This window comes from Megalops cyprinoides, chromosome 21 (genome assembly GCF_013368585.1).
Source record: "Megalops cyprinoides isolate fMegCyp1 chromosome 21, fMegCyp1.pri, whole genome shotgun sequence".
NCBI classification, from domain to species: domain Eukaryota; kingdom Metazoa; phylum Chordata; class Actinopteri; order Elopiformes; family Megalopidae; genus Megalops; species Megalops cyprinoides.
Window position 1 is genome coordinate 3,469,462 of NC_050603.1, and position 12,465 is coordinate 3,481,926.

The following is a 12,465-nucleotide window of genomic DNA, read 5'->3' on the forward strand; positions in this document are numbered from 1 at the left end:
CTTTGTTAAATTAGACATTTGCTGATGAAATTTCTGAAAACCAAGCTGCCTACTATCATGTTCTACCTAGGTAGTAAAAACAAAGAAATTAGTCTAAACTGAGCTAAGAATATACATATAACTATTTTCCTAGCTAAGTATAGAAATTTCTTTTTGTTTATGTGTTTCTTCGTGTTTATAGTGTTATGCATTATGATTTCAGTGTTCTATTGTGACATCCAGATGATATCAGAGCTATTTCCATGATTCCATATAAAGTCAGTCTTGTTCCATTACAAGCAGAAGAACTGAAATGATAATGCCATCTTTCCCAAATGCACCTGTAGCAAAGGGCGAGAGCAGTCACCCCACCTGGCCTCGAACCCGGCCATCGGAGGCGTGCCTGGTGTGTGAGCCGTATGAGGGACCCCCAGGTTCGGTTGACCCTGATGTGTGAGGGACCCCAGAGATGGGTGAAGCACTGAAGAGTGGGCCACCCTGGGATGGGAAAAGTACGGTGGGGGAATGCGCGAGGGACACCATGGTGTGTGAAGCGCATGGGTGCGCTTCCCGAAGGGGAGGGCAGTGTGACGGAGTGCCGTCACTACGGTTGAGTATGTGCTCTGACTGCCATACCAACTAGCCTGGCTCTTTGGTGTTGCGGTCAAAGTCGCATGTTTGATACCCTGTAGACCTGGGTTCGAGGCCGGGTGGGGTGACTGCTCTTGCCCTTCCTCTCCGTTTACAAGTATATGTGATACAGGGGAAATGTCATGTAAACTAAGAATTCCCTCCACCTGCACTGAGGCTAGAGGAGGTGGAGGAAGAGTTATCTCCTGTTGCTGTAGCAGCAGATGAGTCAGGACGTGAGAGTGCCACTGCCTCATCTACAAGCTCAGGTTGGTGAAGAAGAGGGCTCTTTAGCTAGTTAGCTAGTCTATCTCAGTGGTTCTCAAACTGCTGGTGAGAATAAAAAAATAATAACAAAGTTGAATGAGAACTCAGATTGCACTCATTTTGTTTATTTTGATTTCGTGTTGTGAAAGCCAGCCTAGGCACCTGACCGGAACCTTTTGGTAGAGCACAGTGTCTCACATCTTATATTCATTTTACTCTGAAATAACTTGAAAACGGTGCATTTATCGCATGAAAATCTAAAGATTTCTGGGCTGGGCTAAGCCCCCAATGTTTTAAGATCCTAGCAATGCCTCTGTTCCCTGACCAACAACTCCAGCCACTGAGGGTCCAGCCTAGGCTCAGGCTACCTCAATTACAGTCCTAGGATGGAGGAGACTTGGGGGGTCTGCTGGCACTGGCCATAAATGATGATAATCAGGTATTTATACCCTCTCAAGGGTGTCAAATGATCCATTAGGGTCTGTGGCTGCAAGGTGGGTTTCCTGCTGCCACAGACAGGGTTGACACAAAATGGCAGTTCATAGGGCCGTTTCTATCGCAATTTAAAATAACCGCAGTGAGAGGAGTGTCTTCCGGTCTCTGCCATTGCTCCCTCCCTCCCTCATTCAGTGCGTGCATGTGTTCAGCATTTGCGGCAGCTACCTGAAGAAAATGTTGATTGAGTTGTTCCTGTGAATGCATTGTATATGACATATGTTAATGTTTGGGTGCGTGCGTGTGTGTTAATTAATGTGTTACTTCCTGGGTCATTGAAATGTACTTTTCAAATGTGATATATCAAAAACCGGTTTGTACTATAGTTGTCCCATTTCTGGCAGGCACTGTCAAATTGTTATAAGTGAAAATATAAATAAATGTAGTTAGAAAAATAAATATAAACATAAACGTAGCATTCGAATATGTATTACATCTTACTATCGTACTTACGTTTCTCTTTAACATTATTATGCTTCTTGTTATTTCGCATTCTTATTGAAAATATATTGTAAACAAAGATTTGTCTTTGATAAAATAACACTCTCATCACAATTTACATGTTTTACCTTGCTTTCAGTTTTGGTGAGACAACCCAGTGTGTTCAATTTATCCCAGAGTTATCTGACGCTTTGCCTCTGCTTAGTTGTTATTGGCTAAGACAAACTCCACGGCCAATCATTTTATTCCTTGTTTTGACAACCGCGCAGTGAACGTGCACCAGGAGAGGAAAGCGCACGGGTAGCTAATCTAAAGGATAAGATTACATTTCAGCAAGAATGTCTTCATATTTTTAAGATGAACACGTTTGGTTTCTTCTGGCACATTTTGTGCGCCATTCATTCGGCATACGCGGGTAAGTTAAGCTGAATCACCTCTTTAAAGAAATTAGTGGATGAGGTCAAGATTTTGTGGATTTACTTGCATGACTTACTTTCGGCGACTGTTTTCACTTTGGATTTGATGTGAACATTTTGTATTGAAACAGGTTGAATATATTTTGGCAAAAGAATAAAGAATAGTTTTAGAGCATTTTCAATTATTTTTTTTTTCACAAATTAACCAAAGATTGTGGTGTGGTGGAAAATTTTTGATAAAGTGTATACCCCATATGTAAATTATGAGTATTGCCACTTTCACCCCCCCCCCCCCCCAGAGAAAAGCGGAGCTTGACGTGGTACGATTAAGCTTGTTACATGGTGGAAATAAGTTATTGCCAGCAAACATCATAAGCATTGCCAACAGATGTTAGCTTTTGATTTTAACCACAGTTATTGACATATTAACTGAAGTTATTGATATATTACATTAGATATTTATTTTATCTTTACTGTACATGTGGAGGTCTGGAAGTGTATAAGGAAACCAGACAATCTAATATGTTAGCCTTAAATAATATGTATTCTATTATACTTCGTATGGTGGAAAATTTGTTTGCATTAAGCACTACTACTGAAAAGTAATATGATGTGATTCTATGCCTAAATAATGCTGGGGGTTACCCTAGGTCATAAACATTGCATGTAGGCCATTGTAAGACACCGCTAGGGGGGTAATCTTGGGGTTATTACAGGACAGTGGGTGACCTTGGAGAAGGAACACTGGCTTCAGCATTGGCCCTCCCTGGAAGTCACCCCAGAACCTTCGTGCACTATGTTGCTGTTCTATAGTCATGCCAACTTCTGTTGGTTCATGGTCTACGCTTATTGTATCTTTTTTGCCTTCACTTCTCCTATTGGCTCATAATCTACGCTTATTGTATCTTTTTTGCCTTCACTTCTCCTATTGGTTTACGGTCTACGCTTATTGTATCTTTTTCCTCTGACTCATAGTCATGCCACCTTCGCTTATTGTATCTTCTCCCCCTGACATGCCCCTACAGCGTGTCAGCATGTTTTTGCCTCCTTTTAACATATGCATCCCATATTAGTTTTATATTTTCTTTTAGGAGTCATACAGCTAGAAAATAAGAGCTGATTGCCTGTTTTGGCCTAGCTGACATCTACTGGTAAATGCTTGCCAACTGTATGTGGATTTACTGCTGTTTGTCATAGTTGCCCATCATAGTAGTGCTGAGCCAACGGCCCCCTTTGCAGGGTTTAGTTCTTCTGGCCCATCTCCTGTTTTAAGGCTTAACCTTGTAGCTTATGGCACATAGATATCTGTGTGCCTTTTTACAGTCTGCAGCACCGTGGTCTGGCTAACTGAGTTACTTAACCTTTTTTATTATTTAAATGTGGGCCTGGAAATAATGGTAATATTCCAGGCATATATGCTGTGTATTATTTAATTATGTTTAAAAACCATATAGGTGTGGAGTGGAAATAATGGGAAATTTCAGAAGTGTTATGTTTAAAAATAATATACAATTAATGACTATGGAGTTTATGGGACTTTCCAGGCGGGGTAAATGTAACAGCTTAAAAATTACATAATGGTGTATTAAAATGGAAAATGGGATGATCTTGAAGGAGGAGCCTGGGAGGAGTTGGAAGTTGTGGTCTGGGATAGGAGGAGTGAGAAAAGGCATAAAGGATGGATGTAGGCTGAGGGGAGGAGGAAGTGATTGGGGAAGTGATTGGGGAAGTGATTGGGGGAAGTGATTGGGGAGTGTTTGTGAATGTATACACACCGCATATACACCTGTTGCTCCGCGGACCAACCCGGTTTACTGTATGTGATTGATCACCATATGCAATAAACCAAACAACCATGATTACATCAGACTCTGTGAGGACTTATTATTTTCTGGAAGGCATCAAAATGTGGAGGAAGACCCTCGGTCCATTTGGCCCAGACCAGGGGGATATCCACCACAGTGGTCTTAGGTTTCGTGTGAAACATAATGTTATGGGTCCGACACGCATATATGCACGAAAATAACACTGTATAAAATGTTACTGTGATCATTAGGGTACCGCAGTTAACTCCGAGCGTTGCTCGGCTTTGACAGGATTTTTTCCTTTTACAAGGAAACGCTTTCACTCGATTTTGTTTCTTTGTAGTTCATTTTGGAATTCCGGTTGCACCAGTCGTCTGTTAATCTTTGGGTGACGTTTATGAGAATAATGAACTGATTGTGCCCAAATAGTCGTTAAATTTCTCATTCGCATTTGCGAAAAAGAAATAAACCGAGGTGTGTTTCCATGCAAGCAACGTTCGCCTGCTCGGCTCGCACTGTCTTTATTCATAAGTTCCACGCAGTTTGGATTATTTCCGGCTTTATTGGAAGAAAAATCGAAGCAAAAAAAAAAAAATTGCAGCACGCACGTGACATTTTTAATGCGTTCTTGGACGCTTGGAACACTTATTTTTGAATTTCTGTGCTCTGAGGAACATGAACAACCTGTTATTGTGAATTTGAGAAAACCATGTTGCCTTTCAAGTCCTTTGTGCCTGTTAAGATAACGTAACGGAAACATTCAAGCCCAAAAATAGCCTTCTCACATTTTGAGCTGGTGGGTGAAAACCACCAACAACGTCAGTGTTTTAGGTTATGTCCATTAATGGGGGACTAGAGGACTATCTTGTTTCCACATATTTATTTTTTGTTGCATCACAACAATCACACCCTCAGGAAAAATTGGCAAACATGGCTGCAACAATAACTAAATAGCCATGAGGGGTGAAGCTGGGTTAAAAAGACTGTATTTACATTATGTATTGCTTAGTTTTGTATCTTTGTGTGCATGTTTGTGATGTCATTCTTTCTGTTCCTTAAATTAAATCACTTCTTTTTCATGAAATGAAATATTACTTCTTAGCATCAAACACTTAAACACAAACTAAAATTTCTATGTGACGATCGAATTGAGTGTGAATTGTAAACTTAGTCCAAGTTCTTGTCACTATCCTGTGTAGGTGAAATGAGTCTTAAAGGCAATGGCTTGGGTAAAAGTAATAAAATCCTTGCAATTACCGTAAGTGCAATTTTGTAAGGAATTGTTTGCAACAAAATTGTGTAGGTATGAGCAACACCCATGGTAAGCTCTACATTATGCTAATATCTTTACAGAAGTGACTGCAGTCATGTAGTAGGTGCTCATTACACGCCTTCAATGAGTGATATTAGAAAATATATCACATGTTCACACATTTAGATGAGTATGTTTATACGTATCTTAAAATGCTAAGATATTTTACACAATACAGATACTAAAATGTTCTTTAAATGTGCCAAACATACATTCAGACATTTGCAGTGTGTGGTGTTATGGACCTGGGCTTAGAGGTTGCAGGTGTGATTCTCAGGTGTGGCACTGCTGTTGAGCAGTTGCCTTTGAGAACAGCCCCTCAGTAAGTATGCAGATGTATAAATAAAATCTTCACTCGTTACTGTGCCCTAGAAAAGTCTACCAAATAAATACTGCTGCAACACCAGGACACATATTAGGAAACATGCATTGTATTCCATATATTATGGTTTTGGATTTTACAGTGTGTAGGCACATAACTTTTTCATTAGAGGTGTTCTGCAAAGAGATATATTTCTCTGCTTCTCACAGTGACTAAAAAGTCTTCCATACCCAGTCCACCTGACTTGTTCTAGAGGAGGGTTTAGATGAAACTGGGTATTTTACAGTGCTTTTTTACATTTGATTGTAGAAGCATATAAAATTAGTTTGTATAATAATATCCTAAAGTGTGATTATTATTTACCAATTTTTGGTCGTGTGGAAGTGGTCACAATTAAACAGTGATGTGAAAGAAGTTTAAAACCATCTAGCAATCGTACACATGTTCCATTAACTCACTGATGTTGCCAGCTGTTCAAAGGAATAGTGAAAGATGGAGCTCTTTGGAAAAGGATTGTTTGAAGGGAGGAATCCAGTTTAGTTCAGTGATGTAACCTCACTGTTGACTTTGCAGCAACCCACTCCCTGCGATACTTCTACACAGCCACCACGGGGATACCGACATTCCCAGAGTTTGTGACTGTTGGCCTGGTGGATGGAGAGCCTATCTCATACTATGACAGCAACATCCGCAGAGAGGTTCCCCGACAGGAGTGGATGGCTGAGGAGGCTGATTACTGGGAAGAGCAGACTCAGGCCTCCATCAGTTCTGAGCAGAATTTCAAGGCCAACATTGGAATTCTAAAGTCACGCTTTAATCAGACAGGAGGTGAGTGGTACATAATTGTTGAACACAACTGTTTTTAACTTAACTGCTGCTTGCATGAATAGATTACATTTGTGATGTCATTAACAGTGTAGTGCTTGCTGAATATGCAAAGACATACAACAGTGGATAAATAGTAAAACATGATTTGTAAAATGCATGGTAGTAAGCATGAATGTTGAGAGAGTGAAGTTGCCAGAAAATGTGAAATGTGAAAATGTGTTCATTTTAGGGCAAAACAAACTTATAAAAAAATTAAACTCATGCTGTGTGTCAGGAAACATACAGAGTTTGAAGGTCTCTCCAGAGAAACAACAGAGCATCAAATACTGTGTCTGTGTGAAAAACAATCACAAAAAGGATCTGATCACATTCTGGCTGTTTCTGGCCTGTTAAACAACTACATGCACAAATACATGCTGAGACAAAATGAAACTGCAGAATCTCTGTTTGCTCATCCGTCCTGCCCTTTGGTGAAGAAAAATGACAGTTTATTCAAAGCAAGACTATGTGGAAAGCCCACAGTGAGGGGCATTTACCTTTTCCACTAAGAATGTGGGTGTTTCCCTCAACCCAACATGTTTGAATGTCTCACTTGAAGCTCTGTGAGTCTGCTGTAAGACTGGCTATGTGTCCCTCATTTCTCTGAACCCTGAAAAGGCCAGAGCAGTCCAACTAGCACCCTATAGAGTGCTGCCTACAGGACACAGTGACACACACACACAGTAAATAGCATACAGTATGCTTTAATATTAGGAATGTTTGGCAGAGAACAATGCTGCATGTGTCATGATTGAAATCTGAGTATTAGATTGTGGTTTGAGTGAAATAAACCCATAGATACATGTGTTTGGGTGAGATTCTCTCAGCTCAGTCTCAGTGAAGTTCAGACACAGTTCGCAATTTTCTTATTAATCAAAGAATAGTCATTCACGCAGAAATGGCACATGCTCTGTCTTATCAGAGTGCCTCTCTGCTGCTTCCAGTACAGATGTTCATGCAGAACCAGTGTGATCAGAGCACTTCTTCACTAAACATCTGCTCAGCTCTGGTTCTGGACTGAGTCAGATTGGATGCAGGGCTGCAGAGGCTGTGTCCCTCTGACTGTAGGTTGACTCCTCTAAAGGCTGCTGTCTCTCTGGTGTCTGAACTGTGAGAGTGAAAATGGCAGGAGCAGAGTGGTGAGGGGGAGCTCATTGTCTGTGTGTGCTCTCTCTGCAGGTGTCCACATTGTCCAGTTCATGTACGGCTGTGAGTGGGACGATGAGACTGGGAACAGAGAGGGATTTGAACAGTATGCATATGATGGGGAAGACTTACTTTCATTTGACAGGAATGACATGAGATGGATCACTCCTTCACCACAGGGAGCTCTCACTAAAAGCAAGTGGGACAGCGACAGAGGTTTGAATGAATATACAAAGAACTACCTGACCCAGGAGTGCATTGATTGGCTGAAGAAGTATGTGGGCTACGGGAGGAGCAGTCTGGAGCGCAAAGGTACAGCAGCACTGATAACACCTCTACTGCTCTCCAGCAAATTTAAGCAAATACAAATATGGTGAATTTATTGTTCTGTATTTGAAAAACTATTTTGTTCAGGAATGGAAATAAAAGGTGTGGAAATAAAATGAAGTGTTTAAGTGTCAAACCATCTTTTTTTCACACTCTCCTCTCTACCCCTCCCTCTATCTCCGCCTCCTGCACTCTCTTCTCTCTGCCCCTCACTCTTTTCTCCCCCTCCCTCAGTCCCTCCTGAGGTCTCTGTATTCCAGAAGGGTTCCTCTCCTGTCACCTGCCATGCCACCGGCTTCTTCCCCAGTGGTATCGTTATGTCCTGGCAGAAAAATGGAGAAGACCTGCATGAGGACGTGGAGCTGGGAGAGACGCTGCCCAACGATGACAGAACATTCCAGAAGACGTCTCGCCTTGGAGTGAAGCCTGAAGGCTGGAAGAAAAACACCTACACCTGCATCGTGCAGCACAGCGGTCTGGAGGAAGATGTCAAGAGAGTGTGTGAGTAGATAGAGAGGAACCTAGATTAGAACTGCGAGTAAAAGAGGGCTCTCTTAAAACACTGAGACACTGTAATTATGAAAGCAGGAGGTATTTTAGTCATTTACATACTTTATTCAGGATGTCTTTGTGTTCAACAATGTTTTGGCATGTTGCATGCAAGTGTGTCTACGTGTGTGTGTGTGTGGTGTGTATGCTAATGTTTAATGTAATGACTCCTAATTACAGTCACTGACAACAGTGGTCCTCCACTGGGCATCATCATTGGTTGTGTTGTTGCTGTCCTTCTCCTTGGAGCTGTCATCGGGGGCATTGTTTGGAAGAAGAAGAAGGATGGAGGTAAGAGAAGGTGCTATATGACACCATACAAGAACATGCTGAAATACTGAGAGGCTGATACAGTGATAGACGCTGATATTTGGCTACTGATGGAATTGTATGTAAAACATAGGTTTTAAGCCGGTCTGACAGTAACATCCTTCCTGCATGTTTCTGACTCTGTGTCTGTCTGTGTTTCAGGCTATGGGAAGACCAACAGTGAGTACATATTGTTCACTCATTGTATGAGTTTCACATGTTTAAAGTACAGAAATTTGAAGTTTATAATTTATTTTGTATTACTAACAGAAGTTCAGAAATGTATTCTATTATAGCTGAAAGGCTTTGGTGCCCGGCAGTGAACACATACATGACAAAGTCTGAATCAGTACTACAATTACAGAATATCTGATTCGAAAATTCCAGCTGGGGCTCATCACAGCAAGTTGATATCAACTGAGTACATCTATTACAAAAATTAACACCAATTCTGAGGGTATTAACTACATGAAGCCCTTGTTCTAACGTCTTGTGTTTTCTCATTATAGCCTCAGATACTGATTCTGAGAACTCCGGCAACACTGCCCAAAAAGCCTGAGAGGCCCCTCCCAAACACACAGTAAGTGTCTGTTCTGTAAATCTATAGATCACTCTGTAACACACCGTAAGTCTCTTTACTGTAGAACTAATCTGAAGGTTTGGGGGTTGAAGAGGCTCTCATTGCTACAGGTAGTCATGGTGAACACAGAGTAACTCTGATATGAGAGGCTCCTGTATCACAGTGTCCTGCTTTACTGCAGCTCCTGCAGCTCCAGCTCCATCCTGCAGACCTGCATCTCTCTGCTGAGGGAGGCAGAGGAGTGTGTTTTAATCTGCTTTACTGCAGCTCCTGCAGCTCCAGCTCCATCCTGCAGACCTGCAGCTCTCTGCTGAGGGAGGCAGAGGAGTGTGTTTTAATCTGCTTTACTGCAGCTCCTGCAGCTCCAGCTCCATCCTGCAGACCTGCATCTCTCTGCTGAGGGAGGCAGAGGAGTGTGTTTTAATCACAGTGTCCTGCTGTCTTTACAGGGGAGGAGATGAAGGAAGACCACAAGAAGACCACTCACATCCTCATACACCCACACAGTCTTACATGCGCACACACAAAAACACACAGGCACACACTTGGGGGACATTCTGCACACACATGCTAAGCCTCATGGATGTACATTTATGCACACACAACCAGATTTTTTTATTCTCAAAATCTACAGACTTTTACAGCAAGGAACCCATTAGACCTTGGAGGTGACCGCGATTTAATTACAATTACACAACAAAAATCCTGTCTGTTTGGTCTTGAACTGAATTTGGTGATTAGTGAAGAGGTAGGGAGAATTAAGCACTGTGATAGACTCAGGAAGCAGAATCTTGGCATTTGTACTGTAATACCACCAACTAAAGCAATGCCAGAAACAATGCTATTAGTCTGTAAATTTGCACCTGCAATACTGAGCATCTCCATGGTATAAGGGTTCATTTAATCATATTTTTAAGTTTATATAGAAAGATGACTGTGTGAGTCCCCTGTGTGAGTCAAGCGCCAAAAAAATGACCTATTAGAGTGAACACCTGTGAGGACAAACCACCAATCACAGAGCAGAGTAGTGAGAATCTGCAAGAACACTTGCTCTGTAATGGTAATTAGCTTTAGATCATTTTTGGATAAGGAGCAAGTTCTCGTAACACCAGAGGGGTCTGCAGTAATGTTCCATCACAAAGCAAGTATCTTTCACCTGCCTGTGCTGTTTCCTTCACCTGTCAACACAGATCTAAAGGTAAAATTCTGATGAATCCATGCTAATAGTTTATTAAGTATTGTAATACTCCATGGAATACCCATGTAACAAATGTGACAACTAAGGATTATAGTGCCACACAACTCTGTAATCAGGCACTTGTTCTACAAAATTTTGAATTGCATAGAGGATCTTTGTGCTTCCAAGTAACCCAACTGTAGCGTGTTGCATGTATAATATCTGGAACTCCAATCGATGTCTAGCATTCCAGCATTTCCGTATTTAAGGACATCAACTTTTCATTTTCAATTTCATTTCTTTAGGGGGGACCCTTGTGTCAGTTTGATCAATGGTAATAACCTGTGTTAACGGGAGGCAGTGTCAGCACAGTAGGACAATGTCACAGTGTCACGTGAACAGGAAGCTTCACTCATACAGGAGGGTGTGTGTTTCTCATACAGTTAACACAAGCAGTCATCTCTGTCCAGTTGTTCCTTTACTTTTATTTTAAGTTGTGAATATTCCTGTTTTTTCTCTAATGATTTGATATCTTTATTTAGTGTCTTTGAGGTTTTTTTTTTGCTATAGAAATTATTCTATAAGGATAAGATGGTGGAGGGCCTGTTAATTGCGTATTTGTTTCATTTCATTTGAAGTGTATGTAGAGAAGAACATAGGGTTAGTTAATATCGCTTCAAAGTTCTTCCGCAACTTAAACCAGTTCTGAAGGAACATTTGCTATTAACCTTGTAATTCAGGATCAAAAATGAGTTTCAGTTAACATTAAAATATCTGTAAACATTATAAACATAAACCACCAAAATAACAAAAAAAGCTTAATAAAATTGTTCAGATTATTCTTACCAACTGAAGCATTCTGGTTGAAGCAGTGATAAAATAAAGTAAGTCTGGACTTGAATGTCTCTGTCTCCTTTCATCTGTCATAGGAGTTGGTTATGAGTAGACCTTTGCATCAGTAAAGCAAATGGTTATAAGTTTTTCCAATTCCAGAGTCACCAATTTGTTTTTTGCTAAATTATTTGTACCTCATGCAGATACAGAAGCATACATGACATACAATCAAACAGGTAATTCACAGTCAAATTCAGCGTGTCTGACAGAATGCTAGTAAAGACAGCTAAATATATGTTCTCTTTAGAAAAACAGAACCAAGCTAAAAGAAATGTTAAGGTGTATATATGGGATTTTACACATACAACCCATTTGTAACCTGTTAAGATAATCATAGATAGAATGTATTTTTCATCAGCTTTTGCCCTAAACCAATAACAGCATAATAGCACAATAACATAATGCCAAAATATGTGCAACTGGAATTCCCCATATCTGTTCCAAAATCTAGTTGTAAATTATTCTATGGTGATTATATTTTCCTGTGTATAAATAAATTCCTGTGCTATACCGTTACACATACAGACTTCCCTTCCCTTTGCAAGATGAGGTTGTTGTCCCTTTCCTCGGTCTTGCTCCACTTTTCACCAACATCAACAGCAGTATTTGAAGCTTAATGTTTATATGTGTTTGATATAAAAATGCACCTGTGGCGTAAAGTTGTTGGATGGATAGATTTTTACTATGAAGAAATTAATTCATTTGGTCTCTTGTTCAAAGACAGCACAGGTGGTTGTGCATTGGACCAATTGTTGTAGCGCTCCCAGTCTGCCAGATACTAATGGAAATGAAATATTGCAATATTTTGCCAAAACATTTACGGCTGGTTTCCTCAATTGATTACACACTGATTGCATGTATACACACTACTGTAAGTTAACTTCCTTACCAAAATCTTAAACCACTTCTGCAAAACATGTTTTATTTATATTCTTTCATATACTGTACT

The 12,465-nt window shown here is 40.5% G+C and overlaps 1 protein-coding gene across 1 annotated transcript; it reads left to right on the forward strand.

The window, feature by feature from the left end:
* Positions 1-972: 972 nt before the first annotated feature.
* Positions 973-9,446, forward strand: LOC118796450 (class I histocompatibility antigen, F10 alpha chain-like). The gene is made up of 7 exons (XM_036555315.1): positions 973-1,018; positions 6,241-6,495; positions 7,714-7,992; positions 8,242-8,508; positions 8,737-8,847; positions 9,028-9,045; positions 9,375-9,446. The coding sequence occupies exons 1-7, from the start codon at positions 973-975 to the stop codon at positions 9,422-9,424; spliced, it is 1,026 nt and encodes a 341-aa protein (XP_036411208.1). The 3' UTR covers positions 9,425-9,446.
* The last annotated feature ends 3,019 nt before the right edge of the window (positions 9,447-12,465 follow it).